Consider the following 16,123-nt stretch of genomic DNA (forward strand, 5'->3'; position numbering starts at 1 on the left):
TTAATGTTGCTGTATCAGAATATCGGTAAGATGACGACATTGTAGCCGAAGTGTCTTATTTCATGCCTCTTGCAACCTGAAATTGCCCATACTTCTTTTGCTTATATATGTATGCGTATTCTGTATGACTAATGTTATTTTATTTTATTTTATTTTATCTCGAATTGTGTGATTTATGTTACTCGCCCCCATTTTCTTTGGTCTATGGGACGCATATCATTTTATTTTACTTTTACTGTGTGATTTATTCTATGCTATTACTCTTTATTGTTACGTTGCTATTCCTTATGATGGACTTTTGATTGTTCTACCTCAAATATTATAATGTAACTGCTATGCCTAACCTTAACTCTACTCCCACGTGCCTTAACTCTAATCCCACTTTCTTTAGTCAGCACTTTATATCCCTGTTTTTTTTCTATATTAGTGGTTCAGCTTATTTGTTTCTACTCTCGTTCACTATTACCTCCCTGTCCTGTGGAACCTTTTTAAATTAAACTCTTAACTTATCTACGCACCATATCCACTGGGCTATCGACCTCACCATCTCGCGCCTCCCTTCATAACCCCCGCTCCTCCTCCTCCCACCCTTCACTCCTACCCAGCTGATTCATCATGCCTCCCCTCTCACTTACTCTCACAATTTTAGAATCACCTATCGCAAAACTTGGCCCTAATTCTTGGTCCATCCTTTACCCCCCACATCTCTCCAAACATGGTAAGAAAAAGTTTAAACATAAACTCCTCACTCTTCATCAAGAAACTCTATTTGCTGACAACTACTATAGCCTTACCTCCTCCATAATTATCAACTACATCTTCTTCACCAAACGCCCATCCAAATGGAAAAGCCTATTTCTCCGACACCTCCCTATCACTAATTCCCGCAAAATCCCTTATGGTCTTAAACTCTCCACCACTCCCTCCTCCTCTTTTCCGGGTGAAATAGACATCTCTATATTCAAATCTGGAAACATACTCATTCAAGCTTCGGAAGAACACCTCTATATTTTCGAACACCACTTCAGCGCTCTATCCCATAATCTCATCCATACTCTAAACTCTTACCTACCGCCCACTCTTCACTTAGATACCTTACTACCCCCGCTTTCTCAAGTCCCCTTATCTCCTCTTCCTGATTCACCTACCTCTTCCCCTACCCTTGATGTCCATATCCAAACACTATTGACTCCGATAGTTCTGAATACTTTAACCATTAATGACACCCCCTCCTCCCATTCTCAACCAACAACTTCCTATCTACCTTCCGCCCCCTCTACAGACTCTCCCTCTTCCCCCTATGCCTCCCATACCGTCCCCCTTTTTCTACTCTTGTTCAATCTCATCCAATGACTTCCTCTCTACCATCCACCCCCTCTACAGATTCTCCCTCTTACCCCTATGCCTCCCATACCCTAACTCCTTTTTCTACTCTTGTTCCTCAACCTTCCCCAGCCCCTCTTCTCCCATGCCCCTTCTCCCCTTGACCCCACTTCACCTACTCCCTGACTCTTCAAGCTTATCTGAAACTCCTGTTCCTCGCACCCTTACCCACGCGTCCTCACTAACTCCTAATTCTATAGTCAATATTGTTTGCCCTACTCCCCATGATCTCCCCCTGACTTCTTCCCCATAAACTACCTTTTGTGACTCACCTTCAACTCTCACAGCCTTCCAAAACTACCCTCCTCTATCCTCTACTTCCAAGGATCGACGATCTACTCCACCCCCTCCCTGTGTAACTCCTCCACATACTCCCCCAACGGCTCACCCTTCCTCCTCTATGTCTCCCCGGCTAACACCTACCCATACTCCCTCTAAGGTTACCACAACCCCCATCATACCTTCTTCTATCATCCCTCCTCCTCATGTCCCAATAGATACTCCCAAACCCAACGCCCCACATATCCTGAATTCCTCTGACCCCTTCCTATTCACTAAGAACCCTAGGATACCAACTTCTCTCCCCCCTCTCTGAATCCCCCACCACTGTATCTCCCCTCCAGGCTTCCTCCCTCTCTCACAGTCCAGTCACCCTCACCGAGATAATATTGACTCCTCACCCCACCCACTGAATCCAATTGATCACCATTCCTCACTTCTTACCCAGACACTCCTTAATATTGACATACACCTTTCGACCCTTGTTTTAGAACTCTCCTCCCTCAGAAACTACGGCTATCTCCTCTTTGTGAACTATGCTCCTGATCACACCTACCTCACAATCCCTTTGCAAAATTTCCAGACGCCTCACGTCCAGGGACCTATTTATCCCTCCAATAACTCTCCTACTAGATTTTACAACACTAATACTCTGCTCAGTCCACCCCTCCATCGGAACTACCCTCCCCCACCAGGCCCCCTTGAACATAACAAAGTCTTCCCCTCCTGCACCTTAACGTCAAACTCTCCTCCTCCCTATGCTTCCAGCCCAGTGACCTTAGGAATTTCGGTGACCACGACCTCCCCGGTCTCTCCCCCCCAACGACCATCCGAACCCCCGTGACCTCACTGATCCCGTAATAACCCCCCACACCCCACCTCTTCTGCGAACCCTCACTCACCCCCTCACCCCATCCCCTGCCATGCTACCCCCATGACCTCACCGATCCCTATAAAACCCACCCCATCTCCACCTCTCCACCTCTTCTACGAACCCCCTTCCCCTCACTCTGCCATCCCAGTTCTCATGGGATTGAACAGGTTACCCCTTTACCCATCGTCACCCAGGCCCCCACAACAACTAACTTCTATCCTCCCATGTCCCTCCGTTCAATACATTGTCACTTTACCCCTCAGTTGCATGCTGATTAACTGCCGATCTGCCTCTGGCCACGTTACGGAAATCGCTGAAACCATTCTCAGCAAATGCATTGACATTGCATTCTTAACTGAAACTTGGCTCAACACCCATTCCACTTCTATTCTCGATATGCTCATTCCACCAGGATACTCCATCCTCAGGAAAGATAGAATCGATAAAATAGGAGGAGGCCTTGCTCTAATTTTTAAAGATGAACTTAAACTTGCACAGGTCCCTCACCAGGACCCTTCCACTTTCGAATACCTCCGTGCGGAACTTACCACTCCTGGTTCCCCTACTATCTGCCTGCGTACCATCTACCACCCCCCAGGTAATTCCCCCACCTTTGCAGAGGAGATGTCTGACCTCATTATTCAAGCATCGCTCTCTAACTCCAGAAATCTCTTCCTAGGGGATTATAATATCCACTGGAATAAAAATAATGACCCTGCAGCTAACCTCATCAAGGATACTCTGGACATTAGCGAATTGACTCAACTCTGCCAATCCCCAACTCACACTAAGGGTGCCACCCTTGATGCTATTATTTCTAGTAAATATCTGGCTTCTCTTTCCAAGATCATAACCATTGACTGGTCTGATCACCACCTCATCCTCTTCACCATGAACAGCTCTATTACTCCTCTTACCCCCAGCTACAACAAACTAATGAAACAAACCCAGAATCTTCACCGCATTTCCCCTGGCGAGCTGGAATCTTCTATTAAAACTCGATTACTGCCCTCCCCCTCTCCCATAGCACCACCGACCTAACCGAGCATTACAGTAATTCTATCCTTGAAGCCCTTGACCAAATTGCCCCAACTAAACTAAAACCACAAAAAAACATCCCACCCAAATCCTGGTTCAACTCTGACTTAAATAATGAGAGACGTGCCCTCAGGCAGTCTGAACGCATTTGGAGGAACCAACCTTCCTCTTCTAATTTGGTACTCCTCAGAAATGCCAGGGCCAACTATAAAAAGCACATCTTCAATGAAAAAGACTCCTTCCTTCGCTCGCAACTTGACCAGGCTAGAAATCGTCCCAGAGAACGTTTTAACATTGTCAAAAAACAAACCACCTCAGGCCCTCCAAAAGTACTAGCCACTGTTGAGAAGTGTGTAGAAATTGCTAGTTTCTTTTCCGATAAAGTCAACAAGATTGAGCAATCTTTCTACCTCCACTCCACTTAGCCAACACCTCCTCCTTAGCATTCCAACTGTACCTTCTTCCACTTCGTTCCCTCCATCTGTTCCCCCTCAACCCCTCCTCTCTCTCCCCCAGGATGATACTGAGTGGAAGAGGTGTGGTGCCGCGGCTAGGGCGACTGACTCCGGAATCTGGGGATCACGGTTCGATCCCCAGCACCAGCGGCAGATTAGCCCAGCACCATGTGACTCTGGGCAATAGCTTGCTTAATCTTCCCGACGGCCCCCAGCGCCTAGAGACCCTTACGGGTGATTGTGCGCGTTACAAATGTGGATTATTATAATATTATTATAAACTAACTCTATTGACCCCCCAGCTAAGGAACAATGCAGCTTGGAGTGAATTTCATCCAATATCAGAAAGCGCTGTTCTCAACATCATCACCAAACTCAAACCATCCTCGCATACCAAAGATCCTCTTCCCGCTCATTTGGTTCAGGAACTTAAGCACATCATTGCCCCACTATGGACCAAAATTATCAACTCTTCCTTTGCTACTGGTAGTGTTCCGGCTTCCCTCCAACTAGGCCAAATCACCCCCATCCTCAAAAACACAGCAGCTGACCCTAACGACTTAAACAATTTGTGCCCTATCTCTAACCTTCCTTTCCTTTCCAAAGCCCTTGAAAAATGTGTCCTGACTCAACTGGATAATCACATCGACACATTCAAGCTCCTTGACGTTTTCCAATCAGGTTTTGGAAAGGGATGCAGCACGGAAACTGCAATGCTCAACATTATTGACGACATTCATCACTCTTTGGATAAAGGCGAATCCTCCCTACGATCCTCCTTGACCTATCCGCGGACTTTGATACTGTTTATCATGTCACCCTATTCAAGACTCTCAAAGACCGCTTCGGTTTTTAAGGCAATGTCCTCAAGTAGTTCACCTCTTATCTCCAAAATAGAACCCAACAAATTAAACTTAACCGTTGCCTCTCCAAACCTCAACCTATCTCACTGGGCATCCCACAAGGCTCTATCCTCTCCCCAACTCTTTTCAACCTCTTCATGGAACCCCTCACCCTTATTCTTAAACAAGCTAAAATCAGTTACCACCTTGATGCCGATGATACTCAACTTTATTATAAAATCAAATCCCACAATGACATCTTACATCTCAACGATGCTCTGACTAAAATCCAAGCCTGGTTTCATCTTAACCACCTCAAACCTAACCCCCAAAAAACTGAAATCATCCTATTCCCTCCAAAGAATAATTTACTGCCTATCCAACACTGGATTACTGATATTAAAGCATTCAACTGCTCTCTCACCACATCCAACTCAGTCAAATCCCTCAGCATTAGTATCGACCAGAATCTCAATCTCACCCCTCATCTAAAAAACTCGACTAAAGGGGCTCTCTTCACTCTACAAAACCTTAAAAAAATTAAACCCTTTATTCCAGCTGACGACTTTAAATCTGTTGTGCAATCACTTGTCCTTTCCAGAATTGACTATGGCAATGACACCCTTGCTGGCTCCCCCAAAGTCCAACTTGCCCGATTAAATCTGTTCTCAACCTAGCGGCCAGGCTTATCTCTTACTGTAAGTGACATGATCATATCTCCTCTGTCCTCAAAAACCTCAAGTGGCTTCCAATCGAAGGCAGATCCACCTACAAGATTGCCTGCATCACTCATAAAGCCCTTCACCAAAACACCCCTTCGTACCTTTCGGACAAACTTCAAAAAGCAGGGTGTAGCAGATCTCTGAGGAGTACTAACGCCCTTATCCTAATCCCCCCTCAGCTCAAAAATAAAAAGACGAAATCCCGTGCTTTCTCTGGTAATGCTCCCTCTATATGGAATTCCCTTCCCAAAGATCTATGTTGCAACCCTTCGTCCGCCCTATGAAAAAAAAACCTCAAGCTGCTTCTTCTCAACAAATATTGGGGTCCTTAACTATATTGAACTCTGTGTCCATTGAACCCTTGTTTCGCCTCTACTCACTCCTTCCTACTACCTTTCCTATAAACTCTCTCCTGCTTTCCTCCTCAATCTAACTTCTCAACCCTTCTCTAGCTACTTATTTAACAGTCCTCATTCTCTTCACATGATCTTTGAAGTATGCTTTATCCTTATCTACTTGTTAGACTCAAATGCCTCTTTCTATGTTATCAAATTGCCCTATGTTGATCTGTTCTTGTTGTGTAACTTATCCTGTAAAGCGCTCTGATACTCTTGGGTCCAGCTAGCGCTATATAAAACATTTTAAAATAAAATAAAAAATAAATAAATAAAGTCGAGATTCTTCCTCTTTCTAGAATTTGTAATGGTTGTATGACGGAATAACGCAGGGAAATACTCTGCATGCCTTTACCACACATTATTTACCCTGCATTTTTAAAGATTACACATTCTTTTACTACGTACGCCTTTACCACGCATTGTGTATATATATATATTTATATATCCGCTCCAACCTGCATCTGTTGTTGAAAATAAACAACTTTATAACTCTTCTTGCGAGTGCCTGATCTTTTCGTAAGTGAGAAGTAACTCAGGAGCTGAATATATTTATATATATAAACAATGTATTTGTAGGGTGGAAACCCCCGCACTCCCGAACTTACCTTAAATGAGTGGTAAAGGCATACGTTGTAAAAGCATATGTGTTCTAATAATGTGTGGTAAAAATGTGTGGTAAAGGTACAACGTGGTAAAAATCTCTTTGTTATGTTATGTTATACTATTTATAGAGCACATGGATGCCCCAGCCGAGGGGCGTCCTAGCGCTAAGCTCAGACAGAAGATAGGTGACATGGCCGTAAACGCAGCAAACGATTATTTAGAGAACAGATGAGTTTTTATGGCTTTGCAGAAGGCAGCATGAATTTGAATGCTTCTCATGGTCACCGGAAGAGAGTTCCAGAGTTTGGGAGCCAAAGCTCAGAAAGAGCATCCTCCAGTTCTGACTCGTTAACCTGCGTGAAGGACAACAGCTGCTGGTTTATAGAGCACAAGAGATGAGTGGGAGTGTAAGGAATGAGTTGTAAAGGCTGTTTCTCATTTGTAATACCATTTCAGCGCTTGATGATGTTTCATGCATAACATGAAGATGAACTAGTAGAGAGAAAAGACAATTTGGAAAGATAGCTTGGCAATATAAAACTTTGTACCTGAAAAGTGACATTCTCGAGGTTTGCAGGAAGGCGATATTTGGTGAGATTACCCTGTATTATGTTGCACTTTCCTCCATAAAAAGAGTTATCGAGGACTTCGCCAACACTTTTTCCGGACAAAGCATTATAGCTAGAGAAAAAGAAAGACTTGATTTAAGGATAAATCTCAGGCACATTGGGACATGAGGGGTTTGCAATGAAATTCAATATGTTGTAGCATTTAGGAGTTTTGAAATGCAAGAAGAAGCAAACATATTTGAATAAAAAAAAAGTGAAATGTAAGTGAACCCCAATATTCACATGAACCCCAATATTTGATCACTACATATTTTTACCAACATATTTTTGCTCCAGCGTCTTCCATTGATTTAGCGGCTAGAGACTAAACTCCTCATCTGAAAACCACAATTTAGCCGAGCTAAACAGAATAAAATAATAGACGAATAAAGAACTGAGTTCTAGATCAAACATGGAACAAAAAAGGCTATTTATTACAGAATATTATAAAAGCGTTACAGAGACAGAAATAAATGGATTGCCAAAAAAACCCAAATTACAGAAGTACAGGAAAATACAAAATCATAAAACTATATAATCTCTATAGTTAGACATAACCTAAGCACAACATTCGAAGTGTCGACTCATAAAGAGCACCAACAGCATGACAAGTCATCTACAAGGAAACCTGTGAAAGAACTAAAAAAAAAGGCAGAATCCCAAAGGCTTTATAGATTAATCACACAATCTATTAATAGATTCTCAAATCAGAAACAATAGCGTAAAAGTTAAACCAACACAATTATTTATCACTAACTCATTTCTTAAGGAATGAAAAAGCTTCCCTGGGGGTGTGGCCAAGCCGTCGACCACAATGGCCGCACGGCATTGAAGCTCCGGCGCCCGATGCCTAACACTACTGCGGAACAGCATTAAACGCTTAATATATGCCGCTGGAAACTATGTGGGGACTCACCGGAACGTGCTGTGATCCAACTGGGCACAAGAGCAGGAGTGTGGGGGGCTGTTTCGGCCCAACAACGGAGAGCGACGTCACTGAGAGGTTCGGAGAGTAGGCCTGGCCCGCCTCAGAGGCCCCGTAGAGACAGAGTCCCCGGTGATCCTGAGGCTGGGGCGGCGGAGGTCCGCCGGGTCTCACCACCTCTTTGGGGAGTCGCGATCACTACGGCAGTAGGAAGAACTTCGTCTGCTGTGACAACGACCTGAGGGAGACCACTGGCACCTGGGGACCGGTGAGTGGGGAGCAGGGGGGCCGTGGCCTGGGCCCAGTTGTCGCCCACAAACCCCACGGAGCTGGCCCAGCGATCCAAGAGGGCCATTGTAAATTTAGTGGGCTGATGGGCCTTCCCCTCCCTACCCCTGTGCTGCGCTACGGCTATTGCTGGGCACCTACACCCCATGCAACTCCCCACGCCCAAAGGTAAAAACTTGAGTTGATTGCCCGTGGTCCCCACGACTCACGTCGAACCCCCTTGGGTCCTTGCCGCATTCCTCGGTGCATCAGAGGGACCTTTTCTTGCCCGGTGATTGCAAAGGGCACTTGTGAAGGTGCTGGGCCTCCCCTGACTTTCCTTTCCACTCTTTCTTTTAAGGACCCCCCTGGCTCCAGCAGAGCAGCGGTCCAGCCCAACACCTCCCTGCTGGGCAACACGGCGAACTTCAATATGGGGGCCTTGAAATTAGAAGCTCTGCCAAGAGCGTCTCCCCTCGCAGATTACGCTGAAATAAGTGAGGCTTCTGGAACCTCTGCCGCATTTCTTCATGCCCGTGGAGGCCTTGATGGAGCATCAGCACTTGTCCCCCTACACAAGATCATACCACGGGCCATAACGTGACAGTGGGGGGGAATCCAGGTCCTTTACCTACTGCGCTCCCCATCCAGGGGGCGGGGCCGACAGTATGCTGGTGACCTAGGGTACATTCAGGTGGGCATCTTGGAGCCCCCGTGAGCTGCCTGGGGACCATTCTGCACCCGGACATACAGAGGCCCTGTGCACCCCCTGCCTTCTCGCGGTCCCAGGGTGAGAGACCCCCCCACGCTGGACACTGCCTAAACAGATACTGGAGACCTGTCTTGCCTCATTCCTTGCTCTAAGATCCAGTGTGGACTTTTGCTTACCACCACTCCTGTACCTGTGCACTGCGATGATGTGTCGAGGAGACCCTAAACAGCGTAAACTCACCTTCGATAAACCAGACACGTCCGAACGGTCCGACCATAATCCCGAGAGGGGAGAAGACCCAGAATGAATGGGTCCTCCACAGTCCGTAGACGGGTCTCCGCCATCATGGCGGAACTCCGTGTGGGATTACATGGAATAGATGCTCGCTTTGACACCCTAACTTCCAGGCTTGACAGGATAGGAGAGCGTCTAGATGGGCACAACGTCAGGCTTGGAGAGGCGGAACAGAGGATATCTGCCCAGGAGGACCAGGCTCGGGACATGTCGCGGTGACTGGAACGGATGGAGCTGCTGCTGAAGTCAGTGGCGATCAAGAATGAAGACCAGAGGCCAGATCACGCAGAAACAACGTCTGCATCATGGGACTGGCGGCGTCCACAAACATGGGCCGCCCAGAGCCTTTCATCGAAAACATGTTGAAGGACCTGTTTGAGGCTGAGAATCTCTCCGGACATTTAGTGGTGGAACAAGCACATCGATCTCTTGGCCCCCGGCCACCGCCTGGTGCTCTGCCACGCTCCATTGTGGTGCGCCTACTTAATTATAGGGACCGTGATGCGATACTCCGACTGGCCCCGGAGTGATCCCCTGTTCAGTACCAAGGCGCTGTCCTCTCTTTTTATTTGGACCACACCATTGCGGTCTAGGAGGCTCGATGAAAGTTTTTAGAAGTCAAGCGCCAACTTCGTTCACTGGGACTCAAATATGCTATGCTATACCTGGCGAAGCTGCGGGTACTGGTGGATGGTAACCCCCGTTTGTTTGACAGCGCTACAGATACATTAGCATTTTGCAAACAATGACAGGGGGAAGTTCATAGGAGCCCAGCGAGATCCTCCGGCCATTCATCTCCAGATGGGGAGCTCGCTGCCAGGGCAGAACTATTCACCACGGAGTGAGGACTTTAAACTCTGTCAGTGGGCTCTGCTCTTTTTGTTTTCACTCAGTAGTTATTATTTGATGCATATAATTTGCTCATATACTTCTAGTGGTTCTAGACAATTTAAAATGGTTTGCTGTATTGATTTTTCGCACATACTCTACAAGTTACATAAACTTTGGTATAGGCATCGGACATCCAAGGCGTAGTCCGCCCCCAAGGATGACTCAGAATTCACTACTATTGAGGTCTTTCTTTGTATTTGTTTTTTTTGGGTGGATTGGGGTGGGGCAAGGTTCTCGGGCCTTTGAGCCCAGAGGTGGGAGCGTTCTGAGGTATTTGTTTAACATAATAATTTTTCGTTTGGCATATTGGTATGTTTTGTGTCTTTTTGTCTGTACATTTCCCCATAGGTCTCCATCTCCTGTACCCTTGCCGGATATTACCCACACTGGCTAGACAGACATATATGTCATGATCGCTGGGTATGGCCATAGCACAAACGGTAGAGATTAAGGGCCAGATGTAGATCGGTCGGTACCGACAGGTATATGGGTGACAGGTATGTAGGGGGCATTATTTTAACGAATCTGTAAAATTACCGATTCGGTAATTTTACCGATTCGGTAAAATAAAAAATCGGTAAATTTACCAATTCTGAGGCACCGAGATGTAGGTGGGACTCTTCAGAGTCCCAGAGGCCTTACAGAATCGGTATTTTACCATCAAATCCAATTTGATGGTAAAATACCGATTCCGGTGTGCATGCACATGTGTGCATGCACACCTATGCCATGTGACAGGCAGACCTGCCCTTAGGGCATGTATGCCTGTCACATGGCACCCGAGCCTGTTTTGGGGGTGCCAGAGGGTGTCAAAGTGACACCCCCTGCACCCTTGTGCAAATCGGTATTTACCGATTCGGTAAATACCGAATCGGTAATGCCCATTCATTCCTATGGGTTTCAAAGCCCATAGGAATGAATGGGCATTACCGATTCGGTATTTACCGAATCGGTAAATACCGAATTCTTCAGAATCGGTATTCCAGCACATCTGGAATACCTACATATCCACCCCTTAGATTTACCGATTTTTAATTACCGAATCGGTAAAATTCGGTAATTAAAAATCGGTAAATCTATTTTACCTACATCTGGGCCCAGGTTACTTACCTGGAACGTCCGGGGTCTCAATAAGCCAACGAAATGTAAATTGGTATTGGCCTACCTTCGTCGACATAATGTAAAAACAGAATTTCTGCAGGAAGCACACCTCCCCATGCAGGGCTCTCCACCGTTTGTATACTCCTCGGGTTCCCATAAATTTTTCGCAAGTTATAGCACTTACTCTTGAGGGGTCTGCCTTTTAATCAATCACTCCCTTCCATTTACACACAAAGAGACAGTGGAAGATGCACAAGGGAGGTACCTGCTGGTATTGGGTACGCTATTAGATAAGACGGTACTATTCCTTAACATCTACGCCCCTAACGTAGATGACCCTGATTTCTTCGAAAGCCTCCATGTACGATTACACAATATGATTACAACACTGTTTTTATGGGGGGGAGACCTGAATCTCTGGATCGATTATACACACAATTCCTCCAACCCACTTGCTACTACCAAGCCACGTTCTATAATGATGAAGGGCATTATGCACTCCTTCAGCTTGCGAGACCTCTGGCACCTACACCATTCCACGACCCCTGGTTACACGTTCAACTCTGCACCACACTCCACATACACACACAGACTATCTGCTGACTGACGTCCTGGGATGTCAATGGACAAAGGGTGTAGATACGTTACCTTGTACCCTACGGACTATGCACCAATGCTTATACACTTACACATCCCCCACTCTACTGTATGGGAGCACAGATGGTCCTTCCCGGCTTCTGCTCTGCTAGACGAGGTATTTCGGGCTGAGGTGCAGGAAGCCATTACTGAATACTCTACTTTGAATACAGGAACAGTGGACTCATATTCCACACTCTGGGATGCCTTTAAGGCATATATCCGGGGAGTTGTAATATCTAAACTGGCCGGGGTTTTGTGGTCGATTCGCAGAAGTCTCGCAAAAGTTAAAGCTGACATAGCCTTATTAGATACTGCCCCATCCGAGCCGAAAACTCAGAATAAACGTAATACCCTCCTCCTAGAATTTAATGAACATGCTGATAGGGAAGCATCGTTGCTTGGAAAATTCCAGGTGGCGCGCAGGTACGGGGAGGGAGAGCGTCCTGGTAAAATCCTAGCACGACTAGTGCGGCCCCCGATAGGTGCTGGGCATATTGCAGCGGTGACATGCTCGGACGGCACACTGCCACGGACAACGCTCACATACTGGAGGACTTGGTAGCATATTACCGATCCCTGTACTCCACCACGCTACCCCAGGACTTTTTTCAACATTTAGAATACTTAAAAGAGGTTGCGATGGTTTGGCTCACTTTAGGGCAAGCAGACTTTCTGTCAGATCCCTTCACTGTGGAGGAAATCACACTTGCTATAGATGCACTGACCGGCTCTAAGGCCCCAGGGCTCGATGGGCATTCCAGGGTCTTCTATAAAGCATTCGTAGACAGCCTGGCACAGCAGCTATTGGAGGTCTATGCGGAGGCCATGGAGACAGGAACTCTCCCCCCCACCATGCGAGGAGCGGCCATCTTCTGCTATTAAAACCGGGTAAGGAACCCACTAATTGTGCGTCCTACAGTCTGAAATCCCTAATAAAATTCTTGCTAAGATGCTGTCCTCTAGGCTATCACTTTTAAGGGAACAGATTATTTCCCCAGTGCGATCAGGCTTCGTACCACATAGGTCTACGGCTAAACTTGAGAACGGTCTTCTTGGTCATGAACCGCATTGAACCGACCACTCCAGCAGCAGTAGCCCTCTTGGATGCAGAGAAGGCTTTTGATTCCCTCGAGTGGCCTTTCCTCTTCGCTCGCTTTGCAAATTAGGCATCCCAGGTAATTGTATTGCCCTGATCGCGTTACTGTACTCTTCCATGAAGGCTCGACTTTGGGTAAATGGCTCGCTATCCTCTCCAATCCCAATCACACGTGGGACACGTCCGGGGTGCCCTCTTTCCCCGCTGCTTTTTATAATAGCCTGGACCCCTTGCTCTGTCACATGCAGAAAAACATATGTTTCGCGGTTTGCAGTTCCTCTCAGGACCTCTGGTAAAGTCCATGTACGCAGACAATATTGTATTAATTATTCATCATCCAAATGGCCACCTACAACCCTTCATAGAGGAAATCGGCCGCTATGGGGCCATGTCAGGATTGAAGATAAATTGGGACAAATCGGAACTATTTCCCATTACGGCTGCAGCTCTGGCAGATGAGACCGAGCTTTCCTTGCATAAGGCCGGCGAAACCACCGAGTTTGTTGGTATTCACCTGCACAGGGATAAGGAACAGGTTATCCGTTTAAACTACGGTCCGGCAATTGTCCAGCTCACTACACAGGTTGAACGCTGGATCCAACTACCTCTGTCTACGGCTGGTCGAATCGCACTTATTAAAATGAAAGTGTTGCCCAGATTTTGATATTTATTTAGCATGATCCCTATCCCACTTACCAATGCCTTCTTCCTTCAACTGCGGGGAATACTTATATGACTGATATGGGCCGGCCGTCAACCGAGAATTTCCTGGGATACTTTAACACTTCCGTATAGCCGGGGTGGTTTTGCTGTCCCAGATCCACAGCTCTGTTTACTTGTGGCTTAGGCACAATTTGCTCACCACTGGTTCCACCCAGATGCTTGCATGCCATACTCGAAACCTGAGCGCGAACTCACAGATCCCACCCCATTGGAGGCCCTAATTCCAAAAGGGATCCCTCTGGACTCCCATGACATGCAACCATTATCAACCACCTTAACAACAAACTAGGCGACGGCCCCCTTTACTCCCCTGCCATCCAGCTACCCAATAACCTGTTCCTCCCTCTTACCTCCCCAAATTAGGCTTGGACACCCTTGGATCCCTATTCCCGGATGGCCGGGCGTGCACACTTTCGGACATATCTACACACCCCGAGAGGACATATATGGACAATTTCATAGCCACAAAGTTACTAGGTGCACTGTGTACGACAGTCTCCTCCTTCCCATCCCCGCCAGCAGACTTTGCCCCACTCACTTTGCTTATATGCGACAAGGAGGGAACGCACTTGGTTTCTAAGCTTTATAAAGCTTATTTGGCACTCAGGCAGGCACGAAACATGAGGGTCAGACAGCGCTGGGAGGAGGATTTGGGTCACACACTGACAGATAAGGAATGGGCTTTTTGTCTTGACCAAATGAAAAAGAATTCTCCAAATCATAGACACAAATCCTTCATTTTAAATTCATCCACATAGTCTACATTACCCCGTGCCAATTGGCTAAATTTGACCATTCCAAATCGCCAAGTTGCCCCAAATGCAGAGCGCCAGACGTTGATTTTGCTCACATGACCGGGACATATCCTCGTCTCATGATTTACTGGGTAGAGGTATTTCAACAAGAGCTAAAATAATTACTGCACCCCTCATTCCTTCTCCAAGACTGGGCTTGCTGGGATTGGTCAATCATATCAAACCCTGATACCCTGCTCTCATAGGTTTGTAGCCATATCACTGATGCTGGCGAGAGAGAGATAGCGATCCACTGGGGGGCCAAACACTGCCCTACTATGGCAGGATGGATGCGTAGCATGTCCCATTGTAACATACAGACTGAAATATATGCCACATTACAGCCCCCAACCTCAAGACCGAAGGACATATTTCACACATATTTACAGCAGACCCAGCTCACATCCCAACATTTATCTCCAGTGGGACATAAACCCAGGGTGGAGAAGGGACCGACCCCCATCCGTTGTCAACTGCGGGACAGACCTAAATATAACCTTCTCCATCTGTTCTCCTTCTGAGCGGATTGTACTTGAAAGGACCCTAGGTATAAGTCCCGTAAATGTTCACACATTCATTCACAAACTACAGGAGACCCCACTGTCCTTCCCCCCCGTTGATGCTTTTTTTGTATGATTGCTTATAATTTTTATTGATTTGTGTAATCTTTCAGTTTATTTTTATTTGTATTAATTTGTGTATTGTATCACAAGATTTGTTATGTTGTATTATTTTCCTGTTCAATAAAAAACTTTTTTTAATAAGCTTCCTCAGCAAGTGCACTCTAGAGATGTATAAAACAAATGAAACATTTCTTAAACAATGGCTCATAGAATGAGCACCAACATGTCTTCAGCGGAACTTCCAGGAGAAGTCCTTGAATATGATACTTTGGGTACATCTTGGAAGCTTCAGTCACAATACACGCTATCTAATAAATGCTGTACACTGCTAATATATTGACGTCATTCACTTGATTGCTCATTGGAAACAAGGGGGATATGGCTTTGTTGCGGGACACTGTTTAGGAGGGGAGATGTGAAGGAGAAGTTAAACAGAACACTAGAAACTGCATCCAGTAAAAATAAAAAATGTGGCATAGCTTTTCATAGCATTATCCACACTTATAATTGATCAAGGTATAAGGTGCGACCTCATTAGTGCATCATTAAAACTCTAGTATTTAAAAAAATATTTTCACATGATATTTGCAGATTTTTCATATTTCAAAAAACGCTTTAATAGTTCCCACCTCTGATTATTTTAATAATCACAAAAAAAAACGAATTAATAACTATTAATTAAGCATTAGTCTTTGACGTATTTAACTTTTTAGCTCTCCAAGCATCCTCCTATGTTGGAAGGATTGATCCAGATATTCATTCAAATGAAAATTGTCCTCTGATCTTCATCTTTTTCGAGACTTTATACCATCTTGTTTCTCTCCTTTCATATTACCATACACTTTTATGGTACACT

At 45.9% G+C, this 16,123-nt stretch overlaps 1 protein-coding gene across 1 annotated transcript in view; it reads right to left on the bottom strand.

The window, feature by feature from the left end:
* Window positions 1-16,123, bottom strand: part of LOC144817999 (complement component C6-like) — a 652,704-nt gene that overhangs the window by 319,614 nt on the left and 316,967 nt on the right. The window contains exon 6 of the mRNA XM_078675004.1: window positions 7,143-7,275. Within this exon, the coding sequence (XP_078531130.1) occupies window positions 7,143-7,275 (133 nt within the window). The remainder of the gene's footprint in view (window positions 1-7,142; window positions 7,276-16,123) is intronic.

This window comes from Lissotriton helveticus, chromosome 2_1 (assembly GCF_964261635.1).
Source record: "Lissotriton helveticus chromosome 2_1, aLisHel1.1, whole genome shotgun sequence".
Lineage (NCBI taxonomy): Eukaryota > Metazoa > Chordata > Amphibia > Caudata > Salamandridae > Lissotriton > Lissotriton helveticus.